The sequence below is a fragment of the Salvelinus sp. IW2-2015 genome, linkage group LG24 (genome assembly GCF_002910315.2).
Source record: "Salvelinus sp. IW2-2015 linkage group LG24, ASM291031v2, whole genome shotgun sequence".
NCBI lineage: Eukaryota > Metazoa > Chordata > Actinopteri > Salmoniformes > Salmonidae > Salvelinus > Salvelinus sp. IW2-2015.
Window position 1 is genome coordinate 10121291 of NC_036864.1, and position 17040 is coordinate 10138330.

Consider the following 17040-nt stretch of genomic DNA (forward strand, 5'->3'; position numbering starts at 1 on the left):
CTTTATTTTAAGAATGTGAAATGTCAGAATAATAGTAAAGAGAATGATTTACTTCAGCTTTTATTTCTTTCATCACATTCCCAGTGGGTCATAAGTTTACATACACTCAATTAGTATTTGGTAGCATTGCCTTTAAATTGTCTAACTTGAGTCAAACGTTTCGGGTAGCCTTCCACAAGCTTCCCACAATAAGTTGGGTGAATTATGGCCCAATGCTCCTGACAGAGCTGGTGTAACTGAGTCAGGTTTGTAGACCTCCTTGCTTGCACACACTTCTTCAGTTCTGCCCACACATTTTCTAGAGGATTGAGGTCAGGGCTTTGTGATGGCCACTCCAATACCATGACTTTGTTTTCCTTAAGCCATTTTGCCACAACGTTGGAAGCATGCTTGGGGTCATTGTTCATTTGGAAGACCCATTTTGCAACCAAGCTTTAACTTCCTGACTGATGTCTTGAGATGTTGCTTCAATATATCCACATAATTTTCTTCCTCATGATGCCATCTATTTTGTGAGGTGCACCAGTCCCTCCTGCAGAAAGCACCCCCACAACATGATGCTGCCACCCCCGTACTTCACGTTTGGGATGGTGTTCTTTGGCTTGCAAGCATCCCCCTTTTTCCTCCAAACATAACGATGGTCATTATGGCCAAACAGTTCTATTTTTGTTTTATCAGACCAGAGGACATTTCTCCAAAAGTACGATCTTTGTCCCCATGTGCAGTTGCAAACCGTAGTCTGGCTTTTTTATAGCGGTTTTGGAGCAGTGGCTTCTTCCTTGCTGAGCGGCCTTTCAGGTTATGTTGATATAGGACTCGTTTTACTGTGGATATAGATACTTTTGTACTTGTTTCCTCCAGCATCTTCACAAGGTCCTTTGCTGTTGTTCTGGGATTGATTTGCACTTTCGCACCATAGTATGTTCATCTCTAGGAGACAGAACGCGTCTCCTTCCTGAGCGGTATGACGGCTGCGTGATCCCATAGTGTTTATACTTGCGTACTATTGTTTGTACAGATGAACGTGGTACCTTCAGGCGTTTGGAAATTGCTCCCAAGGATGAACCAGAATTGTGGAGGTCTTGGCTGATTTCTTTTGATTTTCCCATGATGTCAAGCAAAGAGGCACTGAGTTTGAAGGTAGGCCTTGAAATACATCCACAGGTACCCCTCCAATTGACTCAAATGATGTCAATTTGCCTATCAGAAGCTTCTAAAGCCATGACTTCCTTTTCTGGAATTTTCCAAGCTGTTTAAAGGCACAGTCAACTTAGTGTATGTAAACTTCTGACTCATTAGAATTGTGATACAGTGAATTATAAGTGAAATAATCTGTAAACAATTGTTGGAAATATTACTTGTGTCATGCACAAAGTAGATGTCCTAACCGGCTTGCCAAAACTATAGTTTGTTAACAAGAAATTTGTGGAGTGGTTGAAAAACGAGTTTTAATGACTCCAACCTAAGTGTTCGTAAACTTCCGACGTCAACTCTAGTAAACATTACACTCACAGAAGTTCCAAAAGAATAAAGACATTTCAAATGTCATTATGTACAGTATATATACAGTGTTGTAACGATGTGCAAATGGTTGAAGTACAAAAGGGCAACAGGTCACAAATCTTGCTGCTGTGATGGCACACTGTGGTATTTCACCCAGTAGATATGGGAGTTTATCAAAATCGGGTTTGTTTTCGAATTCTTTGGATCTGTGTAATCTGAGGGAAATATGTGTCTCTATTATGGTCATACTTTTGGTAGGTGGTTAGGAAGTGCAGCTCAGTTTCCACCTCATTTTGTGGGCAGTGTGCACATAGCCTATCTTCTCTTGAGAGTCAGGTCTGCCTACGGCGGCTTTTCTCAATAACAAGGCTATGCTCACTGAGTCTGTACATAGTCAAAGCGTTCCTTAAGTTTGGGTCAGTCACAGTGGTCAGGTATTCTGCCACTTGTACTCTCTATTTAGGGCCAAATAGCGTTCTAGTTTGCTCTGGGGTTTTTTGTTAATTACTTGACACATTGGAAAGAATTATCTTTTTGTTTTCTCATTCTCATTTGGTTGGGTCTAATTTTGTTGCTGTCCTGGAGCTCTGTGGGGTCTGTTTGTGTTTGTGAACAGAGCCCCAGGATCAGCTTGCTTAGGGGTCTTTTCTCCAGGTTCATCTCTCTGTAGGTGATGGCTTTGTTATGGAAGGTTTAGGAATCGCTTCCTTTTAGGTGGTCGTATAATTTAGCGGTTATTTTCTGGATTTTGATAATTAGTAGGTATCATCCTAACTCTGCTCTGCATGCATTATTTGGTGTTTAACGTTGTACACTGAGGATATTTTTGCAGAATTCTGCATGCAGAGTCTCAATTTTGTCTCTATAGGCCTACCTCCCCCATTTCCATTCTATATCACAGTGTTTATGTGCCATTCTGTGTGTTACTAGCCCACATGTTCCCCTGATCTCTGTAGCACAGAATGAAATAGAACAGTAAAGTATGCATGTATCTATGCTCAGTAGCCCCTCTGTGAGAGCCTCCATGCATAATCTGGGTCTGTTGTACTATAAAGCCTTGTTGATTTTCACATAATACCGCTGCAATGTTGCAGTCATTCAGGCTGAATAGCATTCATACAGGCTTAATAGCATTCATACAGGCTGAATAGCATTCATACAGGCTGAATAGCATTCATACAGGCTGAATATTGAAGTAGTGTTGGTAGTTGTTTATATACGCTTCATGCATTGTCTCAACCTGAATAGACATGGTAGTGTACTGTAATCAGTCCTGGTCCTTGTGAGTACATGAGAGCTGTTAGAAAGATAAGCCATAACAAAGTCCCTAGCCCATGAGACAACACTCATCTTGATGGAGATGTGCTTTTGCTGAGTCTCTGTGGTGGCTACAGTCTGTTCCAAACTGTCATGGTACCCCTGTGCGTGCTTAGGCTTGATGTGTGTGTGTGTGTGTGTGTGTGTGTGTGTGTGTGTGTGTGTGTGTGTGTGCGCTCTCACTCACTCAGGCTTGATCCCAGTGTCACCGTGACGGGTTCTGATCCTGACTGACAGCCCACCGGCCGCTATCTACCTCACAAGGGTCCTTGATGTGAGGGCTGAGTCTCTGTTTCCCCCGCGGCCCCCATCACATGGAGAGAGAGGAGGAATCGAAACCCAGAGAGTAATTTCTCTTTGACAGGCAAGACAAATTATCACATTGTGAGTTGACGTACAGAATACAGACAGACAGCGTGCAGAATACAGACAGACAGACAGGTTGCTCCTCCACCCCACCAACCCTGTCTGTTTATTCTCAGGTCTATTACAATAGGAACAGGTAACATGTCAATTATAATACTGTGTGTCAACACTGGCCCGCAATTTTGACTGCAAAAGTGCTGTCTTGTCCGATATTTATTTTCATGTCATGATCTAGTACATGATTTGAAACAACACTTTTCTTTCAATTGCCATAGTTACACCATTTAGCCTGCGATGCTTAAAAGCAATGAAGGCTCTTCCATTCGTGACCGGTTGGACACGGTCACACATTGACCATCTTTCATCAGTGGAACGCCTATGTAACCTGAGATAGATCCCATGTGTAGTGATGACGACTCAGAGAGAGATTCAGTGTGTGATGGTTCTGTGAGTGGGAGTGTTGTATCAGCCTTTCATCCACTGGGTCTGACTATGTCTCCTGCTAGGCTCTGCAGAGCTCCTCTCCTTCCAGTAAGTGAGAACTGTCTCCGCTACGGTGTCTATTTGTTTAGGTGTGAGGGTGTCATAAAATGGACACCATACTCAAGGTCTGCGGGGAGGTGCTCTGTTACCCTGCAACACTCTTCCAAAGATGGCGAGAGACTTCAGACGGGGCTAGACTTTAGTGTGGGAGGCAAAAGAGGGTTAGATGCCTCACTGATRCCTCTAGTTTAATGTATTTTTAACCATATGACTAACAGAATCACAAGTGAGCAATAATATACTGTTTTCTGTTTTATTCACAGCCGTTTTCAAGTAATCAAGCAAGAAAATAGCTTGGCGGAGGTCCAGAGGTGTCAAAAGCCCCAAAGTACCAACAGCGGAGACTACCATTACTGTTTCCTGTGTTCAACGTTTACACCTTTGAATTATGCCGTTGGTCTCTGCAGAGGAACAAATKATGTGGCGAGTTAGAGCTGTGGCAGGATGTGGCCTGTGCACTGACTCCAAAGGAAAGTTGCTACTGGCCTCCCAAAGCATGCTGCCACGGCAAACTACAGTTTTGCACAGATGACTATGCTTTGGGTTATCTGTAGGGTGCTCGGGGGACGTTCTGTACCTGGCTTTGATATAATGTAGCTCCGCAGAGTGCCTTCTCTCTGTGTGCCTACACTTTTGAGCCCACGCGTTGTGTTTAAACCTAGGATAAGCCAGGGACGTCCCATGGCTCAGATGAAACCGTTACTGAGAGACAGTCCAGATGAGATGAATGGGCTGTTTTTGTGACACATCTGTAAAACAGACAGCAGCAGCAGCACAGGACAATAGCTTTTTAAATTGACACTGATCTCTTTAGACGTTTCCTTAACTGAGGTCCGTTTCTCTTCCAAATTTGACATTAGCAATGTTATTCTGAATCCTGTGTACTGCAGTACCTGTTCTTATTCCATCAGCACTGTGGACATGGAGAACAGTTAGAAAATAGTCTCTTGTGACAGCCTTAACATCGAAGCTGATTTGGTTATGGGTGCCAMGGTATAACTTGGTCATAGAGACCTCTGCTAGTAGCATTGTTTTGAGCTTGTAGTCCTTCGCAGTCAGAGATAAATCGGTGTAATATGTGTGGCTCTAGTCCTAAGGCTGTTTGTTGGTAGCAGTGATTCAGCAGAGCATCTGAGGGCTGGGCTGGTATGGGGAATTAACAAACAGAGGCAGCCTGCCTCCCTGGATCCTCTCTGATTTGGGGGGGTGGGAGGATGCGTAACAGGGTTGGTTATGTTTCCACTTGCCACTGAAGAAATATGTATTCAGTGTTTATGTATTCCTATTGGTTGGTTGAATTTACACATCAATAAGGTGTTATGCCATTGGTCATGCTTGCAGATAGGGGGAGATCGTGAAACGTAAATTCTTCGCAGTCTGAGGGTGAATGGGCAAGACAAAAGATTTAAGAACCTTTGAACGGGGTATGGTAGTAGGTACCAGGCACACCGGTTTGAGTGTGTCAAGAACTGCAACGCTGCTGGGTTTTTCAAGCTCAACTGTTTCCTGTGTGTATCAAGAATGGTGCACCACCCAAAGGACATCAAGCCAACTTGACACAACTGTGGGAAGCATTGGAATCAACATTGGTCAGCATCCCTGTGGAACGCTTTCGACGCCTTGAMGAGTCCATGCCCCGACGAATTGAAGGTGTTCTGAGTGCAAAAGGGGGTGCATTCAATATTTTGGAAGGTGTTCCTAGGTTTTTGTACTCAGTGTGTGCGCGTGCGCGCGTACCTGTTAGATATTGCGGGCTTCCTGGGATTTGCTTTTGTATGTTAGCGCTGTAAGAGCGAGTTAGCTAGCATTCTCTAATTGTAGTGGACACATTAGCTCCCTGCTTATTCAGTTATTTTCATGCTAACAGACGAATCACAAATCTACAGCCATCAACATACTGTTGGTCCTGCACTTCTAATGTGCTTCCTTGTGGCTATTGTCAGGTACTTACATTTATTGTATTTTGTACTAATTTTGTCATTATGACGTTTGATTACAAAATACCCAGTCTGATATTGGCATGCAAATGATTAATAATGAATTTACACCCGTCAACCTACTGTCCGTCATATCTAATGTGCTTCCTTGTGTCTATCATCAGAATAAACACCAATAAATGGGGATCTCTGGCTGAACAGTCCTTTAAGAACACAACGCAAGAGTTCCGTAGTACGATCACATCTGTTACACATGTTAGCATTAGCACAGGGACGCAGCCAGCCAGGGACCTGCTCCCTAGTCAGAGGAGTCATCCTTCCAGGTCTCCAGCCCCCCAGTCCCTCGCTGTGGGAACATCTGCTTTCTCTGCTGCACCAACTTGAAAAGGGGATTTTTATAATGACGTCACAGCAACACAACCATGAGAATATCAGAGCTATTAAAAAAGAAAATGGCAGCACAGTGACTCATGTTTTAGTTAGCGCTGAATATCCTCCTTTCTTCCCTCCAGTTGATCAGGTGGTGGATATTAGTGATACTGGCACATCTTAGTCTTGGCATAGTAAATTTGTGCAAATTAGACCTATAAMAAAACTGCAAGCATAGCTAGCCAGAATACATCTTTTAATAGGCAGAGAAAATACTGTTCAGAAAAAACACAAAAGATAAATGTATTTCATACATCGATTACCATCGCACAGCATATTAGGAAGTACACTAGTACGAAACATTAGCAATTATTCGTGGGTGACCTCCATAGAAAGAGCTAGAGGTCAGATGGATATTGTTACACAGTTGAGAGCATGGCACTGTCCAGGACCCATCTTCACAAAAAGTCTGAGTTGGAGTGCTGATCTAGGATCAGGTCCATGTAATCTTATCCACTATGCTCTGAAAGGCATAACTGATCCGATATCAGCACCTACTCAGGGTAGTCACTAGTTACCACAGCCACAAAGTCATAAACCCAGCCTATTTCTACATCTCTTCCTAAAATCTGATTTTTAAACCTAACCGTAACCACACTGCAAGACTTATGTCTAACCTTGAATTAAGACCAAAAAGCAAATTTTTGTTTTCATGTATTTTTTCCCTATATAGAYCATTTTGACTTTGTGGCTTAGATATCTAGTGGAAACCCGTACTCAGACTCTTTGAATACAGGTCCAGATGGTTAAAGCAGAGTATGAAGACCTTTCTGAGGGCGTCTGAAGCGCTTCTCGATTGTCCAAACAATGTGAATGGATCAAGGCAGAGTGTAATGCATGTTAGTGGGAAGATTATAGCGTGGCCTTTTGGCTTTCTCACATGCCTGATTCACACCATAGGGTCAAACTGAACCAAGCCGAGCTGTACTGGATTGGACTCGTTACGTATCCACAATAATAGCTGGAACTGTGCTGTAAAGGATAATGAGAAAATACGATATTCAAGCAAGCACAGTACGTTTCGGCCCTGTAGTCGACCCTGTAGTGTGAAACTGTCAGTCAGGCAACAAGCCTGATGATGATTCTGTGCCGCTGCGCCGGTCCTAGTAAAATACCAAATCAGCAAGCAAGGCTTGTCAAAGTGAATAACGTACGTCAGCAAAAGTGGAACGAATGAGAAGGGGAAAAATGTATCCTCCTGATTCCTGCTTACAGGCAAAAATTAAAGCAGGAAGCACCAGTGACTAGATCGATAAAAAAGTGGTCAGATGAAGCAGATGCTAAGCTACAGGACTGTTTTGCTAGCACAGATTGGAATATGTTCCGGGATTCCTCCAATGGCATTGAGGAGTACACCACATCTGTCATTGGCTTCATCAATAAGTGCATCGATGACGTCGTCCCCACAGTGACCGTACGTACATACCCCAATCAGAAACCATGGATTACGGGCAGCTGCCGCTTTCAAGGAGCGGGACTCTAACCCGGAAGTTTATAAGAAATCCCGCTATGCTCTCCGACGAACCATCAAACAGGCAAAGCTTCAATACAGGACTAAGATAGAGTCGTACTACGCCAGCTCTGACGCTCGTTCGATGTGGCAGGGCCTGCAAACCATTACAGACTACAAAGGGAAGCACAGCCGAGAGCTTCCCAGTGACACGAGCCTACCAGACGAGCTAAACTACTTCTCTGCTCACTTCGAGGCAAATAACAGGGCCAGACGGATTACCAGGATGTGTACTCCGAGCATGCGCTGACCAACTAGCAAGTGTCTTCACTGACATTTTCAACCTCCCTGTCCAAGTCTGTAGTACCAACATGTTTTAAGCAGACCACCATAGTGCCTGTGCCCAAGAACACTAAGGTAACCTGCCTAAATATCTACCGACTCGTAGCACTCACGTCTGTAGCCATGAAGTGCTTTGAAAGGCTGTTCATGGCTCACATCAACACCATCATCCCAGAAACCCTAGACCCACTCCAATTTGCATACCGCCCCAACAGATCCACAGATGATGCAGTCTCTATTGCACTCCACACTGCCCTTTCCCACCTGGACAAAAGGAATGTGAGAATGTGAGAATGCTATTCATTGACTACAGCTCAGCGTTCAACACCATAGTGCCCTCAAAGCTCATCAATAAGCTAAGGACCCTGGGACTAAACACCTCCCTCTGCATCTGGATCCTGGACTTCCTGACAGGCCGCCCCCAGGTGATAAGGGTAGGTAACAACACATCCGCCACACTGATCCTCCCCTCAGGTGCCCCTCCTGTACTCCCTGTTCACTCATGACTGCACGGCCAGGCACGACTCCAACACCATCATTAAATTTGACGATGACACAACAGTGGTAGGCCTGATCACCGACAACAACGAGACAGCCTATAGGGAGGAGGTCAGAGACCTGGCCGTGTGGTGCCAGGACAACAACCTCTCCCTCAACGTGATCAAGACAAAGGAGATGATTGTGGACTACAGGAAAATGAGGACTGAGCACGCCCCCATTCTCATCGACGGGGCTGCAATGGAGCAGGTTGAGAGCTTCAAGTTCCTTGGCGTCCACATCACCAACAAACTAACGTGGTCCAAGCACACCATAACAGTCGTGAAGCAGGCACGAAAAAAACTATTCCCCCTCAGGAGACTGAAAAGATTTGGCATTGGTCCTCAGATCCTCAAAAGGTTCTACAGCTGCACCATCGAGAGCATCCTGACTGGTTGCATCACTGCCTGGTATGGCAACTGCTCGGCCTCCGACCGCAAGGCACTACAGAGGGTAGTGCGAACGGCCCAGTACATCACTGGGGCCAAGCTCCTGCCATCTAGGACCTCTATACCAGGCGGTGTCATAGACTGTTCTCTCTGCTACCACACAGCAAGCGTTACCGTAGCGCCAAGTCTAGGTCCAAGAGGCTTCTAAACAGCATCTACCCCCAAGCCATAAGACTCCTGAACATCTAGTCAAATGGCTAGCCAGACTATTCACATTGCCCCCCCCCCCCCCCCCCCACCACTGCCACTCTCTGTTGTCATCTATGCATAGTCACTTTAATTAACTCTACCTACATGTACAAACTTCCTCAACTAACCGGTGCCCCTGCACATTGACTCTGTACCGGCACCCCCCTGAATATATTGTTATTTTTTACTGCTCGTCTTTAATTACTTGTTACTTTTGTCTCTTATTCTTATACGTATTTTTTTAAACTGCACTGTCGGTTAGGGGCTCGTAAGTAAGCATTTCACTGTTGTTGTATTCGGCGCATGTAACTAAGAAAATTTGACTTGATTTGAAACTGTCAGTCAGGCAACAAGCGGGCCTGATGATGATTCTGTGCCGCTGCGCCGGTCCAAGTAAAATACCAAATCAGCAAACAAGGCTTGTCAAAGTGAATAACGTACCGAATGAGAAAAGGTAAAATGTACCAAGCAGATTTGTTTCCCGAACATAAAAAATGAAGGGAGAGAGAGAGAATATGCTTAAACAAACATCTATGAGGGCCTTGGCCCAGAGAGCAGCCTCAGAGCAGAGTGATTAATGTCCCCTGAAGAAGACGAGGGAAGGAAGGCAGCTGGGGTCAGCTCTGTTTTGGCAGCTCCCTCTGACTGGAGCTGGGAGGAGTAGGAGCTGGGAGAAGTAAGAGGAGGAGAAGTAAATAGAACTCATCCCTTTTTCTTTCCCATGTGAAACACTAGCCACTAACCATATCAAAACAGAAAAGCCCCTCCTCGATTGACATGCATCCAACACACACACACACACACACACATCTACCAGTACGTACACACACTCACACATCTCCAAGTCACACACACTGACACACTCTCACAGGAACATTAACATCCAGACGAATACAAAAGCAGACGTATACAAAAAATCATGCGGAATTATGGAATGTTTGTATCTTTTTGCTGTGCTGTCCGTCTGACGCACACAACTAGCTCCAGGACTCTATTAAAATTTTAAGTGGAATTATTGAGAACTAGTTTTGATGTGGGTCATCGTGACATTCTTAGGAGCACTCTTCATTTGGGAAAATAGACGAGAGAGAGTCTTCACTTGGCTGAAGGCAGTTAGTTCAGGAATAGCAGTAGTCTCCTCACATCTCTTCCAGTATTCCCTGTCTGTCCTGACTCTCAATTAGATTTTTTTAACAGGCAGATTTAAAGGTTTCATAAGACCTGTTTTTTCACTGTTTCTCTTGAGCACGTGTGAGAGGACATCTAGAAGACTATCACTCTGTAAAGGGACATACAAGGGAGAAACATTTTTTTCCTCAAGGCTGAACTGATTTTGATTTTAAACAGTTTGGGCATTTAATTGATGATCAACGTAAATTATTTTATACCTCCAAATCACTATGTTAATTTCAAATGATAATCATCATCTGACTCCTCAGTATGTTTCAGTACACTCTTAGAAAATAAGTTACTATCTAGAACCTAAAAGGGTTCTTCGGCTGTCCCCATAGGATAACCTTTGGAAGAACCCTTTTTGGTTCCAGGTAGAACCCTTTTTGGTTCCAGGTAGAAACCTTTTGGTTCCAGGTAGAACCCTTTTGAGATCAATGTAGAACTCTTTACAAAGAGGATTCTACATGGAACCCAAAATAGTTCCACCTGGAACCAGAAAGAGTTCTCCAATGGGGACAGCCAAAGAACCCTTTTGGATTCCTTTTTTCTATGAGGGTATTGAACAATGATGCACTGTCTGGCAGATAAAAAACACTTTGATTAAGTACATAATTATGAAGATTGTTACATAGAATTGTCCCAATCCTTGAGCTCCATCCGCTCCATAAACTAGGCTAATTCAATACAGGAGTAACATCATGGTAATGTCTTAATTCCACAGAAACAAACACAATGGTGTAAACTGAAGAGAATTGGGGTGCTCAACCATGTTCCTGGCAGTGCGAGACACTGATTGGACAGTCCCGACCCGGACCGCATCATGTTTTTTCAGCGCCAGCCAATCAGAGGAGGGCGTGGGACGGCTGGGAGGTTGTGACACGCCAGCGTCACAGGTTCTCATTGCTGTCTTGGTGATGGCACTGGCTGACCATGAAAGGCAGCTCCTCCCCTGAGCCCTGGAGCTTTAGGACTCTACTGCTCAGGTCCACACAGCACTGGAGATAAAGGATGGATAAGGGAGACGTCAGATGGGTGACCGTGACTGACTATAGGGTCAAAACATGGTTTGACATCAACTCTACCACAGATGGAATGCAGTGCGTGCCATGGAAACTCCATTCGTTTGCAGAACTGCCATCATCCAACAAAGTGCCATTTTAGACAACAGAAGGTTAATAATGTTATGTAAACCAATATCCTCGGAAAGGTCGCCTCGTCTGCTCCAAATAGCAGTTCAATCGGTCTGCACATGGTGACATTAAAGGGAGACACTGTACTTTTTTCAGTTATGTACTTTTCCATCCAAATGGTTCTCTTGAGGGACTCATTAAATATGCCCCACTGTGCATGCATATGTGATCACAATTCACACAATGGCTGTGAGATGCACCTGAGTCTAGCTCTCTGCTTTCTATTGGGCCTATCAGACTCCACTGAGCTCTGTGTTTTACTTCCAGGTCACCAGAACGGCCCAGGGACTAAACTCAACATTTTGTCTCTGTTCTAACAGTCGTCTTTAACTTTAACTCCAGGCTTCCTCCATCTCCATATATGGGTATCTTTCCTTGCAGGCATATGTGATAATTAAATTAGGATTCACCCTTTTTTCCAAGCCACCGGTCTATTTAAGGAGTATTTTGAAAACTTTTCAGCTATGATTAAATTGAGTTAAAGTTCCCATCTTGAGTTTTGCCGAGGGAGCAGAATACTGAGACTGGGTGCACTTGGAAGGAAAATTGTCTCCGGTATCGCAGATCCTCCGGGGGTGCTTTTGCGTAATCGTAGATCTGGTTTGCAGTGTACCCTTAAAGTCGAATTAATTAGATTCTCTGTGAGAAATGGTCGCAATTAGTCTCGTGCCTAATTCTACTTTCCCTCTCTAAGACAATTCTGTTCATGTATTTTCCCCTTCTGTTCTGTTTGTTGACTGTCACATTGTGTTGCCATTTCCTGGGATATCCTGGTGAAATGGCAGCATTTTAAACCTCCTCAGTGAGATGTGCTGATCTGAATTCTGTCTTATCTGTCTGTTTTCACCTGCAGCCCTGTCCTCACCAGGACGCGCCAGCAGACAGCCGTAACCCTCAGATAACATAATACAAACCTGTCTGTTTCCATCTCTGTCTTAACCTGGTATTACTTGATGTGTTCTGATAGGAACCGGCATCTTCAATGTGTTACTAAGGTCTCTGCTTAATCTAATTGCTACAGCTCAATGTCTGCCTCCTTTTTCCCTATGATTATTTTTAGCAGCAATTTTCATTAGCTGTAAAGTTAACTTTGGGGGAGATTTAGGGAGGACGGCAGATTCAAAATACAAAAGGCACTCGCACATCTGAGCAAATGTTTTGCAGGTGCATGGCAACAGTTGAACAAGATGAAGGAAAAAGGAAACCGCACACTGCTCTCGATAGTATCACTGATCTTTAATAAGCTTACGTATCGGCCTCACGGCCTTCGTCAGAGCTTTTGTGAATTTTTTTAAATTAGCACCCTTATGTAGACCTAGCCCCACCCACATCCGTTCCACGCATGGAAAGGGGTTGGAGGCGAAGGAAAAACAAATAAGTGCTATCAAATATAACAATTTGCATTTCATAAATATTCGAATGAAGTGTAAATAAGACGTAGGAGGCAGATCAAACACAGCATTTACATATTTGCGACACTAATGAGGACTTACTTTGAGTTCCTGCAGAGTCTGAAGACCCAGGCACAGCTCAAATACCTCATCCTCTGTGGGGAGATGGAGAGGAGAGAGAAGGAGAGACAAAGAGAGGAAGAGAGAGAGCAGAATAAGAAACAGTGATTTTCTAACCTGCCGTGTCTCTCGCTGACTGATTAATTAACACTGTATAAATGAGCTCAACTCTAACAGAAATCATCAGCACATCTCTATTCTCCCATCTGCATTGTGTGTGTGTGTGTGTTGTGTGGTGTGTGTGTGTGTGTGTGTGTGTGTGTGTGTGTGTGTGTGTGTGTGTGTGTGTGTGTGTGTGTGTGTGTGGTGTGGATTGCGTGTGTGAGATTGCGTGTGCACTCTGTGTGTGTGTGTGTGTGTTAAACCATTAAGGTAATAGTCTCTCCTGCTTGTCTTTGTGATTTGTCCCTGGCTGCTGAATAGGAAAGGTCAGGAGCACTGCTGCATACTGAGTACACACTCACACTCTCTCACACACACTCACACACTCTCTCTCTCTCACACACACACGCTGTCACACACACGTTGGCTGCCAAGCACATCTCCAACACCTTTTAAGACCGCTGCCTTTTTAGAGCAAGCATTCAGAATAACACAGCCAGTAAGCAAATCTATTACCGTCTGTTAATGTTACTGTCTGAAACCAGCTTTGTACCTAGGCACTGATTTGTTGGGGGGGTTTTACCAAGGGGTTTTGTATTGACATTGGTAAAGAGAAGTAATCTTGATGGTGTGGAAAATGGCTTGTGGTCATTGTGGAGAGGCACCCAGACGTTTTGTATTGATCACTGACAGGAACATTACAGTTTAACCCAGCGATTCATATAATCAAGTTTACTTATCCAATCCATAGCATTATTCGATTCAATGTTGTTTGTCACGCCTACAGTCCAGATAATGCTGAACAGAATGTATGTTTACAGAGAAAGAAAAACGAAAGTGTTTCATTGACACTGTCATAACACCTGTATTCCTACCCTGTATGAGTGGACTCTCTCTTGCTTAATTGACAGTCATTACAACTGGCTGCAATGCTGCTTTAAATGTTTATGTGACGTAATATGTGATCTCCCCTTCCTTACCGGTGACGTGGGCAGAGCACTGGACACTCTGTCTGCCCAGCTGCAGCTGCAGGCCCCTCACAGAGCCCTGGCCCTCTGTCTGCTCACAGGGTGGACCTTCCTGGGTAGGAAGCAATCTGGCAACACACAACACGGCCATGGTAGAGGTTATTAAGATGCTACTTTGTTCTGTCTCTCACAGGCCAGTTTGTTGATGCTGATGCAGTCTGATGTTGGTTGTGGTTGTGTGAGTGCCTGAGGAACTCAAATGTGTTTGTTGGCGCTCTGTATTTTGGTGCTGGTTGGCAAACCTGGACCCAGGAGTGTTATGTGATGGCTGGGTATTCGTGGGTGTGGTAGAGGTCGACAGAGAAAGAGAGATAGCGAGGGAGAATAAGGCCTCTCACCCAAGCCTCCTGCAGCAGGAGCTGGAGATGCGGTTGTGTTGACTCCCGGTGTTGATGGAMGCCTTCACCTCAGTGTCACAGCACTGTGGAAACACAGCAGAACAACTACTGTGTTAACTGACAGTGTACGTGTATAGTCAACACACTTATACTCCCACAAAAGAGAGAACATCAGACAGGAACACGTATATTTGTTCTGCAGCTTTAGTGAAATAGATCTGTTTGATTACAAAAGGCTTTTCATCAAATAGGTCCCAACAGCTCTGCTACGCCTGCCAAGTGCCTGCCTGTAAAACTGCCAAACTACGATATAAAGGCTGAATTAAAGGCTTATCGACTCTAGAGTTTTGGTCAAATTTGTGCTAGTAGGCCATTATTAAGCCACATTTCCCAACCAATTACAAGTAGTGTTTAAGACTAGGTGTTTTCTAGGTTTGGCATAGTTGTTTATATGCAATCACATTTGTATTGATCCTCTGAGTCAGAGACTATTAGACCATGAAGCCTGTGCTGATGATGCAGGACTATTCTGCCTCATGGTTAGAGATAATACCAAACCAACTGTGACTGTTTTAGAAAAAAACACCTATGAAATCATTGGTCTCACTCCAGTGGATGTGTTGACTATTAGTTCAACCATTAGAGCAAGTGACTGTGCTTGTTTTCTGAAAAAGATGATGATCCCATGTTATCTGAGGCCTCTCCATGCTTTTATAATCCTGAATGCATTACTAAACAGTGAAATATTAGCCCAATCAGCAGAGCCTGYGGAATATTCTTCAACTAATCAGCGAACCGGTCAGTTCTTGATTTGTAAATAGTGTTCGTCCAAAACCATTATGCTCAAGGGCAACATCTTCTGTACAAGAGCAACATGATGTTGTCTAATGAGCCAGAACCATAGAACAGTAAACAACACAACAATACTTCTGAAGTGAGGATCCTGTGTTTCAGCAGGGCTGTTTTCTCCTGGGTGCCTAAAGCATCCTATCTGTCTCACTCCCTGTCATCCAGTGTGTGTGTGTGTGTGTGTGTGTGTGTGTGTGTGTGTGTGTGTGTGTTTACACACCCAGCAGAGCTGCTAACAGCCAGGGTGGTGGTCCTTTATCCTCCTCCACATCTCCCAGTTGTTCTGTCGTAGGGCACTTCATGTCACAATGCAGTGATTCACGGTAAAGGGGAAGCAGACATTGCGGCAGATTCTAATGACTGCAGAGGCCTGGTGGCAGGTAGACTAGTGGTAAGAGCAATGGGCCAGTAACCGAAAGAGCGCCGGTTTGATTCCCCCTGAGCCGACTAGGTGACAAATCTGCCGATGTGTCCTTGAGCAAGGCACTTAAACCTATAAATGTAAAATGTTCTATAATGAAGTTTCTGTTGTAAATCCCAAGGCTCTTATTAGAATATTGCATATTTTCTTAAATGTAGCCTTTATTTAACTATGCAAGTCAGTTAGCATATCACACTTCTGCGAGTGGAAGGCAGAACAGGCAATGTTGCTGAAAACACGCAACTCTGGAGGGAGGATTTAAAACATGTTCACACTTCACAGCATATGGTGGATCCGCGTGAGTGAGAACGGAACAAGATGTCACACCCGCCCCCTCTCGATGGAGAGGGAAAGACACTGAGTGGACACATAATGATATGCTTCCCTGAACACGAGTTAACACAACCCAGTGACATAACCTCTGTGTCCTCGCTGGGTCAGCAGTACTACCTTGTGGTTTCTGAGACATTGTACCTAATCTCAAGCCTTCTCTAACATCCACCATGTTTTGAATGAATGGTTCGATTGGTGGATGGATGGAAGGATGAATAAGGGTTGGATGGGTGGATGGGTGGATAAATGGATCATAGATGTACAGATGGATAAAACATCCTGAGAAAAGCACGTTTTCACTTGTCTTTTTCCTGCCATATTATCACTGTGTATCACAGTACATACATCGACTTGGCTCTAGGGTGTTTTTTACCCCCTAGATTAAAGCCCACTAGGACATCAAATCCCATTGCTGTGGCTGGGTGTAAAAATGTAGTCCCCGACACACAATATGGTGATAGTTGAGCTTCCCCCCTTAATCCCTGCAGGCTTCTCACGGCCAGGCTTCTCAGCAGGCCTGCGAACGTGTGCTTTTGTCTCTGCCTGAGTGATGAAAAATTCCTCCCCTTCTGTGAAGTTTAAAAATGGCTCTGGAATTAATGGGTAACTATGGGGTGTGTAGCCGCTTTTAAAACAGAATTAAACAAACGAGATCAAAGAYAAGCTCAGCCCCATGGAATGTTCCCTGGCGAACCACTTACTTCAAACACATACACAGTAGCTGTGTTCGAATACTCATACTAACTGCACTAACTATACTATTTGTGACGTAAATTGAGTATATAAACTCAGCAAAAAAAGAAACCTTTTTCAGGACCCTGTCTTTCAAAGATCATTCGTAAAAATCCAAATAACTTCACAGATCTTCATTGTAAATGTTTTAAACACTGTTTCCCATGCTTGTTCAATGAACCATAAACAATTAATGAACCCTCTGGGGTTTGTGATATATGGCCAATATACCACGGCTAAGGGCTTTGTCCAGGCACTCCGCGTTGCGTCGTGCTTAAGAAAAGCCCTTAGCCGTGTTATA

The 17040-nt window shown here is 44.2% G+C and overlaps 1 protein-coding gene across 1 annotated transcript in view; it reads right to left on the reverse strand.

Annotated features, from left to right (window-relative positions):
• Positions 1-6274: 6274 nt before the first annotated feature.
• The window catches only part of nrip2 (nuclear receptor interacting protein 2), a 35494-nt gene continuing 24728 nt past the window's right edge, over positions 6275-17040 (reverse strand). The window contains exons 3-6 of the mRNA XM_023969703.3: positions 14405-14487; positions 14019-14134; positions 12919-12971; positions 6275-11230 (exon numbers count right to left, since the gene is read on the reverse strand). Of these exons, the coding sequence (XP_023825471.1) occupies positions 11123-11230; positions 12919-12971; positions 14019-14134; positions 14405-14487 (360 nt within the window). The 3' untranslated portion in view covers positions 6275-11122. The remainder of the gene's footprint in view (positions 11231-12918; positions 12972-14018; positions 14135-14404; positions 14488-17040) is intronic.